Below are 19,127 nucleotides of genomic sequence, written 5' to 3'. Positions count from 1 at the left end.
AAACCACTGTGATGAGCAGTGATTAATCTAAATACACCGATGTGTCGTGATTCAGTAAGTTGCATTCACTTAAAGCGTGAATATCAGAATTTTATTGATTGCCTGATTAAGGGATTGTGTATGTTTACCGCTTAATTGTGTAACTGATTTATGATTATTAAATAAAATATAATAGGGAGAACTGTTCATGTATGTGCTTCCTTACATCAACAGTTTTAAAAGAACAATATTCTTTAAAATGAGATTGCAAATGAATAATCAAAATGAAGTTTGGCCAAGTGCATTTATTTTTTATTTTCTATTGCCTTTGTTGATATCTTTTTTATGGGTATTGAATTGATGAGGATATTTACTTAAAGGGTTTCTGCGGATTGAATTCTACTAACGTGACGCTTTGTTTTTTAAACATGATTATGTTCGAAATATTTTGTTTTGATTTCACAATGTTGACGTCTGCAACCGGTTGAGCCCTACAACATTTAATGTTACGTTACATTTATAGCGTTTCTCGGTTTGGTCATGTGCAATATAGGTGTCGTCTGTACTGGCCTTTAGCATTTTTTACTTACTTCTACAACGAACAACGCCGCGGCGGCCATTTTGTCAGAAGTGTGCTTCGCAGAGAGTTTGAATCATCCCGAAATTCGTATGATTTTCGGTATAAAAACGGAGGAATCAATTGGAAACTAGTGCGAAAAGAGTGGTTCGAACTCATTGTACGATCGAAGCATACTGAATATAATGGAGGATAAGGCTATGTTAAAAGATTTAGACCAATGGATCGAACAACTAAACGAGTGCAAACAATTGACCGAATCGCAAGTGAAAATTCTCTGTGATAAGGTAGGCAGACGACGAAGAAGATGAGTGGTGAATGCGCTAAACTATACCGATGATGAAAAATTAGTGAGCTGAAATGGAATGGAGTACTACTGACCAGTGCTGGAATCTTTGCGGTTAGGGTTTGCTGAATTATGCCGAAGAAAAGTGTCTGCTATAGTTTTTGCTTACACTTGGCGAACAAAGAGTGGTTTTGTGCTGTACAAGCTTTTGTCTGTTTCAAAGTTACCTACATATCACTTGCTCCAGATATCTAACTTCTGTTTTGCTATTATTGTGTTTGCAAGTGCAAGAAGTGAAAAAAACCGCACATAATTCAACGGAGGTGTCCTTCAGAGATCAAGCACTCCGTCAGACATAGGATACGGTAGAGCAAGAGAGATGCAAAGATAGATCGATAGCTGAAACAAGCAAGAAGCCGCAACACATGAGTGACGTTAACGAAGGAGTGAGAGCAAGAAAAAAGTAGAAAAGATAGAGAGAGTGTGTGTATGTGTGTTTGATGGAAAAGTAAAGCAATTTAACGGCACTCTACTCACGCAGGTCTTCTTGCAAAAACTCGCGTAGAAGCTATAATTTTCTCGCATCAATCGGTGCATTCTGTCTGTGACAGTCGTGTTTTGGTGAAAATCACTCAAATTTGTATCAGTCCGTATATGACTGATATGTGCTGTATTTATGATGATGATGGTACTTTCGTGGGAATGTAGTGTTGGATTGTTGGACTATCCCATGAAATTACTTATTCTTACGCGAGTTGTGCAAATTCTCGTTCTTATGACAAGTCATGCGAATGCTGTAATTGCTGTGCCAATAGCGGAGCAGATAGATGAATTATAGTTTCTTTTGTGTATCGTGATGGCAGTTGTAATTTGTAAAGAAATAAAGCCCACATACACGAACGCATGCTCGCTCGCGTACAAACACACGTACCCAATCAAGTAATCAGTCGCGTGTCGCGTATGTGAGACGCGGGCAATGAGTCATTGTACTCTTGTAAGCACACGAGACAAACTTGAAATATGATTCGCAAATTGTTCCAATACGTTTTTTAAACGTACCCAGCAGGTCAACAAACATCATGGCAAAATATGCATGATGGCCAAACCGAGAGAAACCGGTTGTTTTTGGTGATAGCTCATTAGCGCCCCAAAAAGAACCGACTACTCATCATTGTACGTCAACCGTCGATGTGGTCAATATTGGTACTAGATTATATTTGACATTATCTTATCAGTGTTTAAATTTAACTTGCCTTATAATTCTTGATCTTGAGACAAGTGTATGGAATGGCAACGACGTAGAATTGGATATACATATATCTGAGTAAAATCACTTCTTCCAGTCGCTTAACGAAATCGACACTAATCAAAATTGCATAAGCTCTAACCGATTGCCTTTTTTTTAGCACAGAGAACCATTTCAATCGTTTAACTGCGTAGAATGATGAGACACGCACATGATACACATAAAGTTATTTTCTAATTTTGTTCCACGCATGTGTTGCGATAAAAAGTGGTCACTGAATGTAAAGGGGTATGGAGAAAAATTCAACTAAAAGTTGAATGTAATTTATTTTTGCAATACTATTTTGCGTCTATTAGTTGGGTGAATCAAACAAGCTGAAACAAATCAGGGAAAAACAGCCCACCAGTGTCTGGCAAATTTGTTCAGTCAGTGTATCTATTTTTAGGTGTCATAACCCACGTCGTTTCCGCCATCGCTGTATATCGTGGCGTTTAGGAAGACGAAAGTGACCGGGAAATCGTTCAATATTCAGACATACGTTTCTTCGGTTCAAGATCTTGGCACGGGCACAAGCAATCTTACTCTTCCGTTTGTAGACTCTACTATGGCATCTCCTTTTCACCTTGTTCCACTGAAAAGACCCCGTGACCTATCAGAATCCGGGGTGGTTGAATGGACGAAGTAAAATACACTTCCGGTGGTTTGTTGAAGGTACAGGTGCACTAAGATTAGATTTAATTCATTTGTGGCAAGGATTTGCGGGGGTGTAGACCAGGGTTTACCAGGGCGTTTATACTGTTGCCGGTAAAAGAAAAGGACATCGTCTTCGAGCTGCCACTAGCAGTCACGGTCGTTTATCGCGAGTGCAGCAAAAGCAAATGTTTGCAATTGACGACCCCGAGCCGAAACACTACTAATGGTGCAATTTACGATTCCTTTTTTTTAAGCGCATCTTTTACACCTTTCTATTTGTAACGCTTCAAAGCTTAGCGCGGTGAATGAATGCGAATGCCGGTTCAAATGTCATTAGCAGGTCGCCTTGGCTTTGAAGGACCTAAACCAGATACTACCGATTGTCTGTTGTTGCCCTCCATCGCTTTGCTGTGCAGTGAGATCTGGCAGTCATTCATAAAATCTAAATAATCTACGTCAACTCACACGTTGCTGAACGAATGTTCAGCTAGTGCTATTTTAGACACGTGATGTATGTTTTTCGATATTGAACATGTGGCTGACGGTTTTTACAATCAATAATTTTGTGCTCTCTGCATTTAAAATTGTGCAGCCATAACCTCTGTGACTGCAGCGCTCGATTGTATCTCTTACGGAGCTATGGTCATTTTAAACTTGAAACAAAGACATACATATATTAATATTTCTATTCAGAATCATTATCGTTTGCGTTTTGAGCAGAATATGATTGGAAAAATTTTGGTAAAAAAAATGAATACTACAACGATTGTTTGTGCAAATTCTTTTTTTTAGGTGATTGGTATAGATATTTCATGTTAATAGTATACCATACTAGGAAAATATATGATTAAATCATTTCTCTGTGTTATTTTCATCGGTCGATCGTAGTAGCGAACTTACATTATGAGTTCTTGGTCCGATTTATGATGTCTTTTTGTTAATTGATAGCATCTTTTCACACTTGATTAAAGTCGTTAATGCATTTTATGTGTTCTATAAGCCATTATTCGTTGGTATAGCTCTATTTCACTGGCGCTCTAGTTTACCTACAAAAAGAAATATGAAAAAATTTATTTTATTTTTTTTGTCTTTTATTAGGCGAAGGAAATTCTGTCAAAGGAATCTAACGTACAGGAGGTAAAATGCCCGGTTACAGTATGCGGCGACGTGCATGGACAGTTCCACGATCTGATGGAGCTGTTTCGGATAGGTGGACGATCGCCAGATACCAACTATCTGTTTATGGGTGATTATGTCGATCGCGGATATTATTCGGTAGAAACCGTAACGCTGTTGGTGGCACTGAAGGTAAGTAACTCCCATCAGGATAGTTACGGTAAAATTTCTGCAAATGATAAGCATCCCTTAACGTTGTTCTGTCTCTTTCGTCACTCTGTTTTGTGCGCAGGTACGATATCGCGAAAGAATCACTATTCTTCGTGGTAACCACGAGTCAAGACAAATTACGCAAGTGTACGGTTTCTACGACGAATGTCTGCGGAAGTATGGCAATCCGAATGTATGGAAGTTCTTTACGGATTTGTTCGATTATCTGCCGCTGACGGCCCTGGTTGATGGACAGATTTTCTGCTTGCACGGAGGGCTCAGTCCATCGATTGATACGCTTGATCACATTCGAGCACTCGATAGACTTCAGGAGGTACCACACGAAGGTCCCATGTGCGACCTGCTCTGGTCCGATCCGGATGACCGGGGTGGCTGGGGCATATCTCCGCGAGGGGCTGGGTATACATTTGGACAGGTATGTGTGTGAAGCATTATAATGCGCCACGTAGCAAACAATAATTGTTATGGTACGCTTTTCCAGGACATTTCGGAGCTGTTCAACCACACAAACGGTCTGACACTAGTATCAAGAGCACATCAGTTAGTAATGGAAGGATACAATTGGTGCCACGATCGCAACGTTGTCACAATCTTCTCTGCACCGAACTACTGCTACCGCTGTGGCAATCAGGCAGCATTGATGGAGCTGGACGATGCACTCAAGTTTTCATTGTAAGTTTCGTGAATTCCAATCCACACTCCTTTAATTCTACCCCTTGCATGCTTAAGGGGCTGTAATGATATACAAACTCGTGTTTTCTAATATCATTTTGCTAATAAAAATGTAACGTTCTTTCGTTATTAGCCTACAATTTGATCCAGCACCACGCCGTGGCGAGCCACATGTAACCAGAAGGACGCCCGATTATTTCCTTTAAGAAGAATATCCTTATAATATGATGCTGAAGTGAAATCAGAAAAAGAAAAACAAAGGAGCAAGGTACACAACATACACACAGAGCCAGGCCAAGTAAATGCAACAAAAAGTAGAAAAGGCAAAAAAGTTGAGAACCGTTGTCAGTAAAGAATTAACTAAAACACGTAAAACCAACAAATTTAAGCGTATGATTAAACCGTAATAAAATAATAAAATGAAAGTTCTATTATTTAACAATACGAGGAGAGCCAAGAGATCAACACGCGCGAAGAAAATCATTTCCAAGCTATTTACCAACAGTTGGTCAGTTTCCGCTATTGCTTCACGACTGTAACAACACCAGCAGCAGATGGCAGTAGAACGGAGGTAAGGTTCTGGCTTGTATGATTGCGGCCAAGATTCAGCAAGGAGGTATTAAGCCGCTTTTTCAAAAATTAACCCAATGGAGAGGTCCTGAAAGCAGAGACATCACCGAGAGAGGAGGCACAATGGCATCACAGCATGATGGGAATGGGTTTCTATTCCTACCGCCTAGTGAGCTGCAGGTGCATTATAAACAAATAATTGTAATAAATCGCGATTATTGTGTACGAGAGCGTCAGTCTGGAAACATAATTACGTTTGCAATCAATCCAATGAATGAGCAGTATGCAAATTGCAAGTTCCTTGCGTCGTTGCAAACCGATTGCATCCGTCGGATGAAATATGTAAGGGGGCAAAGGGTATTGGCTCAGTAAGCGAATAAACCGAGAGAAATGTATCGCAAACTACTTAAGCTATAGGAAAGAAGGCAAAAGCATCCGTCTATGCGTGGCTAAATAGAAGGAAGGCAATTGTGAACATTATATGAAGTATTTGCAAAATCACAAAATGGTAGAACACAGCTGCAGGGTATTTTATCTTTTTTTTTTGATTCTGTGCGACTTGTTCGCCTTCCCCTTAAGAAGCCTACGAATAAGCTGTGCATTGCTTTTGGACTGCGTTTGTTTCCCGACCCCAACCCCCCTCATTGCGATGGTACGTAAAAGTCATTATAAGCTAAAAATACGTGTCACAGTGTGTTGTACGGAAATTATTTACTGCATCCTTGCGAGCACGATGTATTGTTGAACAATATGGAAGAGGATAGCTTTGTAGTCACACTTCCCCATTAGTTTGCGAACAAAAACAGAAATAACATTTAATGGTCATTATGCGGGGTCTACATTGGATCTTCCTGTTTTACTTTTAAGAAGTGCAGCTTCCGATATGTTAAACCGAGTTTTGTTGTAATTCACTTCGTAGAAAAGTAAACTGGTGGTATAAAAGTGAGAACAATTTAACACCTTTGTTTATTATGCTTATTTCTCTATCGCACTACATGTTGAATCATGGCCACAGGTGATGCAATGCCTCCCGATGCCTTTTTCCGCGACCATCCCACGCTATGTGTGACGATCGTAGTAGACTAGCAGCGTTCGCTAAAACAGTAAGGCAAAGAAAATGCGCAGCGGCTGAAGCATTGCTTTCCGTGCCCTTTGTGCGTACTGTTCCTGGCAGGTGACCGTATTTCATTTCACTCGCTTAGCGGAGAAGGGTTCAAAATCAAAGCAAGGAAGGAGGGAAGTCGTCGAATCGAACCACTTCAGTACGCGTTTACGATACATCGGACTAATTCGTTAGATTGCAAACATAGCATATGATAAACTATAATTTTGTTGTCATAGTAGCGGGTTTTACGTTGTTGGAAGAACGTTTCTCATATTCGCTAGCTTCCTTCAGTACACATACAACAAATAAAAACGTAACAAATGAAAAGTACATCAATGGCAGTGCGCAATTATGTTCCTTAGTGCGTTCGGTTTATGTGTGGTTTTTCGCGAGAGAAACGATGCTGTTTCCTGAGGCTTTTGATCTAGCGGAGGCGATCTTGTTAGGTTTACCTGTGTATGGTTGGTTGGGTATGCTAACGTATGATTTCATTTATCGCAACGATATAACCCCCTCTCCCTTAGTTCCCCCATTGACATGGTGCGTATACTCGGAGTACGTAAGCAGTATACTTGGGACCGCAAAAGTTGATAATTCAACGAGCATTGTTTGCTTTGTGGCAAAATATATGGGATCCATATGATAAATGCGTCCAAAGCTGCAGCTTAAATACTTCACCTTGCGCGGCAAGCGAAGCCTGCGTAATAACGTGGAGCAAACCAGAAAAGAAAATCGCTACAACCAAGAAATGTAAGTGAGAAGAAGAGAAAGCCATCACTAAAGAGACGATTGAGCCCGATCAAGATCATGAGGACGAAGCAGAGGATGGTGTACAATTTTGACGCTCTTTAACATTCGCATGATGCGGTACGAAAAGTAGGACGAAAGGCCGATCAAAATACGCATAGCCACGGAACAGGACGAAAGTAAACCGCGAGAAATAATTCATGAAAAACGCGAAGAATGCTTAGTAACAATAAGACGAGAGGTTTGCTTATTTGTCGTATCGGATGCAACGGAATGTTGAATGCAGTAGCGAAGGCATAATAAAACAAAAACTCTAAGCAACCAATAAAACCACGGCTAAAACATTTACCGCAAATTACAACAATACACTCAGTCTTAAATCCACCACACATACACACACACACATACGCAATCCAATCGCATAGTCCTCGTTCATGTCTACCGGCGAACAGAAGATAACTGGAAAACCCAATAAAATTTACGTTTTAAATAATAAAAATTGAGTTGGTTATCTTTTTGGGAACTACATTTGTCTTTCGATTCGTTCGTTTTACTTCATCATTGATCTTCTACGGGGAAATTGGCGTGCCATGTGAACGCGCCAAACGGACCAGTCTGGGCTCCGAAATCGACAAAATCGTCCCCAAACGCATCGACTTCGTGGAAGTTCAACCCTCTGGCTTGATCGTGGTATTCCTCCGTCGTTGGTGTTATCTGTGGGCTTACACGTTTGGGGTAATAGTCTGCTAAAAACGAATGAAAATCCAATATGTTAGGTTTTGCAGAGTTTGATGTTACATTTATACCTTCATCACGCACGATAATAGCATCGCAGAGCACCATCAAGCTAACTAACAATATCACCCGCACCTTATTCTTCGTTTGATTCAACATTTTGTATCTAACTGCACGGTGGCTTCCAGAGAACTGACGCAGGAGAGCATGGACATTATGTGATTTTTATACCACGGCTCGTAACGCCCCAAAGCACATGACGATGAAAGCAATCATGGGAAACGGAAGTAAAATGTGTATTTCAATTTCTGATCAGTTCAGGTGCTTGGGTGTTGGGGCAACCATTCGACACGAGTGACGCTTTTTATATATTGCAGTTTAACGCTTCGGATATTTCCGAGAGACGCCAAAAGCGACAATATATTATTGAATTTCCTTTTATTTGTTTAAGAGTCTACATTCGCTGGAAATTATAGCCAAATTTATCAAAGACAATAATATACAGCTAAGTGAAAAGAAAACAAGAGAAAACGCATGCGAAAGTTACAAATGCTTTTTATTATGATATACTTTCAAAAAGGGCAAGAAATTATGGTTTCATAACCTTGGCCAATTGGCACATCCTGTACCCTTTTCTTTACGTTGAACGTATTTTTGCCTTTCAATCATTCATCAAAATTTGAGCAATTGCTTCAAAGTGTAATAGCAGTACTACAACAATTCTTTATCGTCATTCATTTCGCGGGATATTGCAACATTGCGTGCTATGTTTGTTCCGATTTTATCATTTGTTTGAGAACAGTGTTTTTTGTCATCCAGGACAGTGATATTTAGTTTCCCGTCTCACAAACGTACAACTAGAGTAAAATAGAACAAGTATATCTCAATAATAGCATGTTGATTACGGTAGCATGATGATTGATTTTGCTTAAATACCTTTCTCTTCACTTTCTTATGGTCCTACTCAAGAGCACCGTAACGGTCAACAACCTTCCAACAGCTTGCATATTTCACATTTTTCGCATACAATTTAAACACGTGCAAGTATTTACATGCCTCAAAAATACAATTATGATCACGATATGAAGCGCAACACGGTTTAAACTTATTTAACGTAAGATCTCAAGCACGCATTACGTTTTTTCCTAAGTACGATTTCGGTTAACCGAATAAAGGAACCAGGTTTCGAATGTGTAGCTAGAGCAATATTCGATGATGCTACAGTGATGTCAGCTTAATATTTGGAAAGCTTGTTCTGTGAACCAAGATATTGGTCCACCTTGATCGCAATTTGCGTTTAAATCTCTTTATCTGCTCACATGTGATACTGAAAAAGCTCACTATTACAAACATCCTGTAGACCTTTGCTTGAAGTCGACAAAATTAGCTCTATTGGCATTTAATGAGTACCGTTGGCCAAACTCCTAAATTGCACAGATGTGGTATTTTCCTGTTTGGCACTAACCTGCTTGCCTGCTGATATTATCGTCGACGCGGATGCACTGCTCGAGGCGCTTGTATCTTCCACCTTGTCCACGCTTGATGACTGGGAAGATCCGCTCGTTCCATTCGTTAATCCAAGTCGAAATAGTTGGCTGCGCGTGAGCTCGTCCGACCGATCGTTGGTCGAGTAACTCGCTAATCCTGCCGTCACCAGTTCATGCGCAATGTTGATTAAATCCACCCCATTGGATGCCGTGTCGTAGAGTTCCACTCCGGGAACGGGGGATGTTTCACGCCCGTGCAGGGGGCTCTTACTATTACGGTATGTTACGATTTTTGAAATAATCTTTTTCCATTGAGCCACTACGGAGAGAAAGAGAATAAAAAGAAGCTTGTTTTATCTTAGATATGTGTCTAGTAGCTGGAATCGTCCGCGACATACTATGTGTTAACTCTTCGAATTTGCTCACTACCACCGGATCCCATTTTTCTTCAGAGACTGCGGCTGAAGAGAGCATAGCACTGCTTTGCACCGGTTCTACCTTAGCGAGGAAACATTCTATCGCTTGAAATCGCAGCGCCAAAAAATCCGGTTTCAACTCGTACACCTCCGTAGGATTCGTATACTGATTGTCGCCATAGTCGACAAAGTAAAGATCCACCACGACCTCTCCGGGTTTGAATGTGTTAGGTAAAATTGCATTAATTTCCGCTCGGTACCATTTATTGTCGGCGTTGAATTCGGCCGCCACGATCTGTCCAAGGTACGGTTTTCGCAATCGATGAAGCTCCCGATTCTGGCTTTGGTTGTAGTATTCCGTCATGCTATTGGTGAGCAAGTCCAGCTCCAGCGACTGTGGACCCACCAGCTGCACAAAGAACTTACTCGGTGAAACAACGGCGGACACATACACTTCCATTTGACCAGAACCCAATGCTGCTGGGCTCTGTGGTTCCGCAGGCGGTTTGGGAGATGCAGCTGCCTCACGGGGAGTTCCGTTTGGTGTGGGTGTTGGCGCCGAACTTGATGGTGGGGTGCGTATGCGAGGTTCTCTCGACTGTCGGAGAGATTCCGAGACGGATTTTCTACATTCGTAATCTTCCTGCACCTTCTGCGCAATCAGTTCTTTGGCGACTTTTATTTGCGCCTCAGTACCCGTAATCATCACCCGCCGTTCACCTTCACTTCGAGCGCGACCTTCGAGCCAAACCTTGGCCATCGATTTACGGCAGATTTCTTGCAGTTCATCGCCGCAGCGACCCAATATCTTTCCGCAGGCGGCTTGTGGTACAAATATTTCTTCTGTAATAGTAATCGGCCGCGCTGTTTCTTTCAGCACCAAATCCTTCGCTTTTTGTACGGATGCCTGAGATGGACCCTGAATGCGACACAGCTGGTTCGATTCGTCGTGATCGGTGAAATTAATTGCTGTCCCAGTACTTTGCTGGATGTGCTTCAATGTATATCCTTTGCGTCCGATGACCAACGGTACCAAGCTGTTGGGTATTACCAATTCCGACACAACCGAATCCTGCTTCGACGATTGCCTTGTGAAAAAATCAACCACATCTCCTTGTGATGGGGCACGCTTTTTTTTAAACAGCATGTACAGATACGCTCCACTTGCTCCTATTAGGGATAACCCCAAGATAATAGGAATCGCCGGGACTAACGGTCTCATCTTGATTGTCTTTTATCAGCTTTCTTGGTGAATATGAAAAAGATCCTTTAAAAAAGAAAAAAGAAAATATCGGTTACCCTTCAGTAAAAATAGAAAAGCGTTCAATTGACGTCAAGTGTACCAACTCAGTAGCCATCCGAAGGTTGACTAAAACGGCGTCTCACTAAATTCGCTTGCTTCGCAGCTTCTCAACATTTCGCATTTTCGCATCCAACTAGAACGCATATGATATTTAACACCTATGAAATCCATTGCTATGCATCATGCTATCGAACCAGAAACAAATCATGCGAAAAGGCTAGGCACGTTGAGTTTTGCCACTCCGTTTCATACGGCTCTCAAATGTCATTTTTTTCTCAAATTATTAAGTCTCCTCACTGTAACACCCATGCAAGAGATCATCACTAGGCAGTTGGCGTGTAAGCCCTTCTGACTAATAATAGAGATGTGACATAACGTAGTGGACGAATGAAGCGTGCAAGTGGGTAAGTTACTTCTCGCACATGTAAATATCCAAAGGTGTAAATCGTTCGTTATGTAATTTATGATATTACAAGATAATGTGATGAATCGAATCTCTGCCACGTTTAGAGGTTGTTTCTACGTAATTATGTTTGCAAAAACGTCGCTTTTACTGACCGGCCTTGACTTTGGCCTTAATGCATTTGGTGGGGAAACAGTACATCACTACTTATCGACTGCATCATCATCCCTTGTAAAAGAAGGAACGAGTGTTCTTACCTTATGATTATCGTTTTGATTGGGCACTTACCTCATGTAGTTTAAAGCCAAACAAACATGCAATAAAAATCACATTTCGTTCGTTCGTATATAACCGTAAATTAACTGGACAAGAAATCAAAAACCAAACCAAAAATTTTGTTTAAAACACAGAACTAGACACATTGACGATGATCTGTGACCAATGTGTTTAGGTTTCAGAGCAAGGAACGAAACGACGGGACTTGGCAGACAGCTAATGCAACAACAAAAAAGTTTTCTGAATTACACCTAAATACTCCGTTAACAAAATTAATCACAATCTGGTTACAGTATTCTTAAATTTTCTTCCTCTAATAATTGTCACACACGAAAGCAAAAGAATTCAACTTCTACAGGGCAGTATTACGTCCTGATAAATGAGAAAAACATCCGAGGCTTCCAATAGATGCCTAAATTATTATTAATTTAAAACTCGCTACTTACTGATAAATATTTTGTTCCCAATAATAAAAAATTATAACAATCGATATTTACTTACTTACTTACTAGGAACATTCAAACAAACCAACACAAAAATTTCTAAACAAAAACAATTTTTTCCTCGTTCATAAAATCATTACTAACCGTATCGTTTTACAGAAACGTATGCTGTTCGTTGCACTCAAAAATGCATTATTTTCTCCATGCATCAGGTTCAGCAACGAGTTAGTAAGTAGAATTTTGTTAGTAGGATTGATGAAATTCTTCACTATTAACTATGCCGACCAAAACAACCGCGAGCACACACACTTTCGATTAGAAAACGTCAAACTTGACATACCTTATGCATGTAAAAAAAAGTCAGTGCTTAATTTGAAGACGCAAGAATGTATGTAAAACTGTTTTCCCCAAATCAATACATCCTGAATACATAATTGATTCCCGCTGTTACTAAACGATCGATTTTAAATATGGCAATATTAGCCGAAATCAACCGGTGAGATATGGGGTGTATTACTAAAAACACGATTGTGAATCGCTTCTACAATTTTCCCGCTCTTGAATCTTTCCAAAGGCAAATGCACACGTTTGTTTATATTGTCGTGTTCAAAACGTTATTGTAAGGCGGGCTGTCTTATCTATATGAATACGTTAAAAATACAATTTTGATTGCTTCATCCATTTTGCTTGTTTTATGTGAATTTCCTAAATACGGCCAGGTCGTTCTCAAATAAATAACAATAACATGTGAATTGCAAAACCAACTCATTCAAATTACGTAATGATTTTATGATTTTCGAATCATTGATAGTTTTAATGAATTGTTTTAAAATATGATCTAGCCGTATGAAACTTGTCCTTATTAAAAATGCTTGTATTAAGAATACTGTAAAGATACTAATATAGCTCTGCACATATGTGGTGCATATATCGTCAAATTGGCAAAACTTACAGATTCCATAAATTCATTTGAAATCATCCTGAGTAATGAACACAAACAAACCATTTCTTTATCGAACAGAAATGATAAAACACGTGCGAAAGGTAAAAGGCAAGAGAGCCTTTCTCGTGGTGCGCAGCCGCATCAAAGAATGTTGCTTCATGCATATTGATAAAAAACAAGTTTCAAATGACAGGAAAAGTTTGTTATTTGGTGATTGTATAGCATTCGAGGTTAAGAACAGGTTTTTGAATCATTAGGCAGTGCGCAGAGATTTACTAGTGTGATATTACCACTATGATACTAAAAGAAATTGCAAGGTTTTCCTTACAACATCGTACTTTATACTGCTACCTGATCCTAAGCATTTGGATATTTCTGCTGATAGCGGGTAAGTCAGGCAGTAGTATTTTCTCACGAGATGAAAACGTAGGAATTCTTGGTTCGTAAGCAAGAAGCAACAACCTGTACAAATGCTTGTTACTCCTTTGCAGGCATGTACAAATACATCGGATCGATAGAAAACGGCAACAATTTGTTAAATCCCAAAGGGTTTGGTTATAGGAAGTCCGAGGCATTTCTTGTCGAAGATGGGGACGTCGTTGGAAGTATACGTGATAAGGACATCAAGCAAACCGATTGCACGCATCCTTTCACAATCGTCCCGGGAGAGGAAGGAGGCGCTCTTGAAGGATGGACGCTTCAAGGTGTTTTGCTGCTTATACGCCACGGAGACCGCGGCCCAATGGCTCACGTGCGTGGCATAAACGAGGTCGACTGCGGTTACGAGAACGATCCAACACTTTCGAGATACATCAACTTCCTGCAGAATACTACCACGGCCAGCACTAGCGGCGGACACTGGATGAAAACGGGCCCATTTCACGGGTTTCCAATGTTACCAGCTGCGTCTAAGCTGTGTTTGCTGGCGCAATTAACGCACAAAGGAGTCGCCCAAATGCTGCACGTGGGAGAAGTTGTTCGCCAAGCCTACGCGAATGCTCTCGGGCTGTACACCCGGACCCCGATGACGACTCAAAGAACTTCTCCGTTTAACGGTTCGGACGGTGCTTCGATTCCAACGTCTACCATTCAGTACGCAGTCGATGATGTCGTGGTTTATTCTACACGTTATCGGCGAACCTTCCAATCGGCCATGGCCTTGCTGTTCAGCGTTTTGCCGCCGGAGAAATGGCTTGCAATACAGATACAGGAAAGCCATAGTCTGTCGTACTGCTTCTCGGATTGCGCCTGTCCGCAAGCGGAAAAGCTGAAGAAACAGTTAGCCAACGAGATGAATGGGTATCTGGTGAAGCATCCTGCGATCGGTGCGATAGTCCAGTGGATAGGGGCGGCATTGTTACAGAACCCTCAGGTAGCAGGGCAGCAGATAAATCCGCTGGAAATTCGCGACGCACTTTTGGCGCATATTTGCCACGCAGCTCCACTACCTTGCCGTAAGATTCGCACAAGTGTTAACGCAGTGAATGGGTATCGATATGGTTCCAAGGCTGCGAGTAGTAGCAGTTCGACGCAGGATCCCTTAGGGTTTGACGTAATCAACATCGATTTGGACGAGAGTGCTCTGGCAGGAGGCGCTGGTCCCATTATCAATACCGAGCAACCGGATGACTCGGACGCCACGGAACAAGAACCGGAAATCGAGGGTTGCGTCGAAAAGAGCCACGTCCTAGCGTTGATGTCATACATTCATTGGGCTGGCATGAAAGAGCTGTATAGTCCATTGATGCGTCAGCAAGGTCTGTTACGATCGTATGGGTTGATGCGGAACATTGTCGCTTACATGCTAAGGATGATCTCGGGAGATCGAGTAAAATTTGTGCTCTACTCCGGGCACGATAAAACGCTGGAATATTTAATTGCTTCGCTGGGTGTGCAACTCGAGAGTCCGTTCATCCCGTACGCATCGCGAATGGCATTCGAAGTATACAAAAGCGATAAGGATACACAGTACTACTTTCGGTTGGTTTATAATGGACGGGACGTCACGAATACGATTGATGTTTGCGAATGCGGCAAGAGCCTTAATGTGCCGAGGGGTATCCGGGGCGGTCGTGGTCACCTTTGTCCAATCGAAAATATTATTCGATTCATTCACGACGATTATTTCCTTTCTCTTAATGCAACTAATTATAAGGATGCGTGCTTGGCGCAAGCGAAACAAGAGGGATATTTCTAGGAAAAAAGAGAAAATTACTCAGAAATTAGTTCCATTGCGTGGTAAATGTATTACGTTGTATCTGATTCGTTGTGAAACGAAAGATATTTACCTACCTGTGATATCTCAATACTAGGTTTTAAGTATATTTTTACTAGCGAAATATCAATTGCTAAAGCGTTATTGTTTGCATATAAACACAACACGTTGCTTGCTCAACAGGGTTGGTGGTGATTTAAATGTCGTATATAAGGCGCACGAAACATAACGATACTTCCGTAAAGCAGGAGTAAAAGCTGTTAGGTATAGAATGAAAATCGACACATATCAATTGTTCAAGGACTGAGCCGTCCTTTAAGTGTTTTTAAGTGTTTTCATGTTGCTAGAGCAGATCTGTTGATATGATATGATATGACTACGCAGCAGAAGAAAAAAATAATAGTAAGCAGAATAAACATGCTTCCTTAACGTATGAAAGATTATTTTGTTTTATATCTTTCGTCTGAACCAATAGGCGGATGAGCCAGTTATCTGTAAACTTAAATTCCTTTTATGTACGGTTCCAAGGAATGATTCAGATGTTAATCAGATCTCGGAGTTCGGCTTCTTTTTTTTCAGCACCAACATCACAACTCGGTTACAGGGATGTGTAGTGTAGAATAATAAGCATTATTCCAACACGTAAGTAACCAATACGTTGTATATTACGTTGTATGTATTAAAAAGGATAATATTATTGATACTAATGGCGTCCGTATAAAGAAAAGGTAAGGCTTGATAACAAATGAAAAAAAAAACAATCATAGTCTGTTTTTGAAATGTCCAAGCTAAATTATTATCATTTCTATTCAATTATTATAGTGACGGGCATGCGAGTATATGAATATAATATATGTCATATTTATTTAATATATATGTTTAATATATATGTTTAAAAAATGAAGGTTTCGATTCCATATAATTCAAAATCAGAGTCTAACACATTATGTAGTGAGCTACGGCTTCGAAACAGTATATCAGAATCTAGCTCTACAAGTTTCGAAACAAACATTACAGAGTACGGCCAAACATTATCGATACTGCCCTGTATAATCAGACATGGCTGAGGACGTCGAACATGTATTGTAACTTTTCAGTAAAAAGATGCAGCAGTTGGATATTTTTCAAGTTTGGTAACAAGTTAAAGCGTCCGCCAGCCACCTGATAATCCGTGGAGAAAGCATCTCAAAGATCATGTGGACGAACTGTATGCAATCGATATACCAACGCCATACATGAACCCAGATGATAAAGAAATTACTTAGCAACTATAAGAGAGCAGTATCATCCGTAAAGTAGAATCATTTCTACTTTCTTTGATAATAATTCATGATTCATTTTTTTTCTTTGTAGTTTATACTAATATCCTCGGTACGACCATTGTTGAATTTGTATTGCTGGTTGCATATCCATTAGGCGTATAGTGTAACAAAACAACCGTTGCGGGATTTTCAAATTTAGACAAATAATCCGTTTTTTGTCAAATACAGTTTTTTTATCTCCAACTGATGTCCAATGCCAGAAGGACTTAATTTCCAAACATAGATAAAAACAAATTTTATTTTTTACTAAAACGAAAAAAAAAATAATAAACATTATTCATAAAATTGATTAATTCCGACCATGTTTAACATATAAAATTTCGTGGGCATATAATGTATATGTATATATATATATATATATATATATATATATATATATATATAGTATATATGTATATATATATGTATATATATATATATATATATATATATATATATATATATATATATATATACCCTTAAATTTTCCAGTGTTTTCATATATTTTTGATGTCATTTATTCATGGTCTGTATAAGAATATTTACAAATACATTAGATGCATTTTCACAACTATATTGCGGTTTACGGTAATCCTTCGATTGCATTCCTTCAGTCACCAGTGCAGAAGCATTTCTTAGAACTTAGTTGCGGCCAAAATCAAGACCAAAAGACTTTATCATTCTAAATTTGGTTTGTCGATTCAAAATAATATATTACCCATTTCGGTTTTACACCTTCACTCGCAACAATCCCTAGCATCCGTGTTTAGATGTATTGAAACTGAAACAAATGGCGCCAGCAGTGTTGACTGAAGCCTCGAAAACATTGTAATTGCGTAAGGTGCTGTCTCGAGTGGTTTTTCGCAGAGATTATGAATTATTCAACACAATTGAACTGCTGTACACCACCAGTGGCAATCGAGTAAAATTTATAGCTGCTGTGGGTAAAGAAATACCCAAAAGCTTGAATTATAGCTAAGCGTGCAAAACCACACAGCCTCACTTTGTGTGCGAAATTAAGAAAAAGGGAACACGAATTGCTGAATGAAAATACGGCGATGGAACGTTTAATTATTTGCGGGGTATCGGTGTACAGGCCAGAGAAAGGTGCACTGCCGAAACCTCGGCTGCTGATGATTTAATTTGTGAGCGATTTTAGACGATACCAAAGACACTGAAGACGAATTTCTTTTTGTACAATGATTGTACAAATTGCTCATCTTTGTAATAAGCCAAAAAGTTAACCAAAACAAATTACCCGCAGGCCGTGCTGTAGCTTCAGTAACATTAAAGGCTGGACAGGCTTCATTATACGAGTTATTTACACTATTGTATGTTGGAGGGATATAACTTTCTTATGAAGGCCAATGGCCGAATCGTTTGCTAGATATTTGTTAGATGGACACTTGATACAAGCACTGATTGTATGTTAAATGGAATTAAACTCGCATCCCTTTGAGAACAACAGACATTTAGTGTAATTGTTGGTTTTTTGTTTATTGTTAATATGATGTAAAATATGTGTAAATACAACAGATCCACAAATGTAAATGTGGAAAACAGATCCACATTTTTTATGATCATCATGTCAAACCAAAAAAAAATGATTAAATAATAAAGGAAAATTTACAAGAATGCTGAAAATACCTTAACATACTTTTCTGCAAATTTATAAATTTTCTACCAATTATAATGAACGATTTGCCAAAAAAGTTGATTTACCAAAACGAATGATCTTCATTATAAAATCTGCAGAATAAAATAATACAAAAATACCACAATTAAAGCACCATGACAGAATGAACGAAACAATCTAAGAGCTGTGGTATTATTATTATTTTATTAAAGCTGGACATCCTATGATTAGACCTCTGTCTCCTTGCAGTTAATTTAGCGCGGTAAGAATTGTTTGGCCAGCTGTAAGGGCGAATAACGCCAAGCACAACATAGGCAAACCCATGCCGTGGGACAGCGACACATTTGCAGTTGATGAGACCCAAACTGTGGTCACTAGGTGCGTGCAAAAATTGCACGTGCTATCCACACCGCCATGTGCGATCGTCATGCGTGTACTTGTGTGTGCGCGCGCGCGCGCACCCGTCCATTGGCGTGCGACGTGAACACACAAACGCGACGGCGCTTCGCGATGACGCGAGGTGGGATTTGTTGTGAATGAAAACGAAAACGACGGTAAACCGTCGCCCCGGCGCGAACTTTCCTTGGCAGATCGGCTGGCGAACGACGAAAGGGAAAGAGAAAGATCAACTCCCGCCGAGGCAGCCGACCGAAATGGATGGATGCTACAGTCAAAGCAACCGCCCAGGCTCAGCCACGGGCCCGAGAAAGTGCACTTTGCTGTAGAGTGAGCAAACGGGCGCCCCAA

The 19,127-nt window shown here is 40.1% G+C and overlaps 3 protein-coding genes across 3 annotated transcripts; 2 read left to right on the top strand and 1 right to left on the bottom strand.

Moving 5' to 3' along the window:
- The first annotated feature begins 613 nt into the window (after positions 1 to 613).
- Positions 614 to 7,702, top strand: LOC128725260 (serine/threonine-protein phosphatase PP2A). Its single transcript, XM_053818989.1, has 5 exons — positions 614 to 843; positions 3,880 to 4,089; positions 4,190 to 4,543; positions 4,610 to 4,800; positions 4,934 to 7,702. Exons 1-5 carry the CDS (start codon positions 742 to 744, stop codon positions 5,004 to 5,006), a joined length of 930 nt encoding a protein of 309 aa, XP_053674964.1. The 5' UTR covers positions 614 to 741; the 3' UTR covers positions 5,007 to 7,702.
- Positions 7,703 to 8,393: 691 nt separating this feature from the next.
- LOC128723615 (tudor and KH domain-containing protein homolog) lies at positions 8,394 to 12,528 on the bottom strand. Its single transcript, XM_053817373.1, has 3 exons — positions 12,430 to 12,528; positions 9,843 to 11,127; positions 8,394 to 9,763 (listed from the first exon to the last, which is right to left on the bottom strand). Exons 2-3 carry the CDS (start codon positions 11,080 to 11,082, stop codon positions 9,357 to 9,359), a joined length of 1,647 nt encoding a protein of 548 aa, XP_053673348.1. The 5' UTR covers positions 11,083 to 11,127; positions 12,430 to 12,528; the 3' UTR covers positions 8,394 to 9,356.
- Positions 12,529 to 13,522: 994 nt separating this feature from the next.
- LOC128726338 (2-phosphoxylose phosphatase 1) lies at positions 13,523 to 15,514 on the top strand. The gene is made up of 2 exons (XM_053820142.1): positions 13,523 to 13,616; positions 13,720 to 15,514. Exons 1-2 carry the CDS (start codon positions 13,523 to 13,525, stop codon positions 15,423 to 15,425), a joined length of 1,800 nt encoding a protein of 599 aa, XP_053676117.1. The 3' UTR covers positions 15,426 to 15,514.
- The last annotated feature ends 3,613 nt before the right edge of the window (positions 15,515 to 19,127 follow it).

This window comes from Anopheles nili, chromosome 3 (genome assembly GCF_943737925.1).
Source record: "Anopheles nili chromosome 3, idAnoNiliSN_F5_01, whole genome shotgun sequence".
Taxonomy (NCBI): Eukaryota; Metazoa; Arthropoda; class Insecta; order Diptera; family Culicidae; genus Anopheles; species Anopheles nili.
Note: the sequence above shows the minus strand (reverse complement) of the source record. Positions and strands in the feature narration are given on the sequence as shown.

What these genes read in the sequence shown, in the direction of transcription:
- LOC128723615 (XM_053817373.1), bottom strand. Translation starts at nt 11,082, where the DNA reads ATGAGACCGTTAGTCCCGGCGATTCCTATTATCTTGGGGTTATCCCTA. An exon ending in ATTCGAAGAGTTAACACATA is followed by an intron (nt 9,764 to 9,842) that starts GTATGTCGCGGA and finishes TTCTCTCCGTAG; the next exon opens with TGGCTCAATGGAAAAAGATT.
- LOC128726338 (XM_053820142.1), top strand. Translation starts at nt 13,523, where the DNA reads ATGATACTAAAAGAAATTGCAAGGTTTTCCTTACAACATCGTACTTTA. An exon ending in GATATTTCTGCTGATAGCGG is followed by an intron (nt 13,617 to 13,719) that starts GTAAGTCAGGCA and finishes ACTCCTTTGCAG; the next exon opens with GCATGTACAAATACATCGGA.
- LOC128725260 (XM_053818989.1), top strand. Translation starts at nt 742, where the DNA reads ATGGAGGATAAGGCTATGTTAAAAGATTTAGACCAATGGATCGAACAA. An exon ending in TGAAAATTCTCTGTGATAAG is followed by an intron (nt 844 to 3,879) that starts GTAGGCAGACGA and finishes GTCTTTTATTAG; the next exon opens with GCGAAGGAAATTCTGTCAAA. An exon ending in GATGCACTCAAGTTTTCATT is followed by an intron (nt 4,801 to 4,933) that starts GTAAGTTTCGTG and finishes TTTCGTTATTAG; the next exon opens with CCTACAATTTGATCCAGCAC.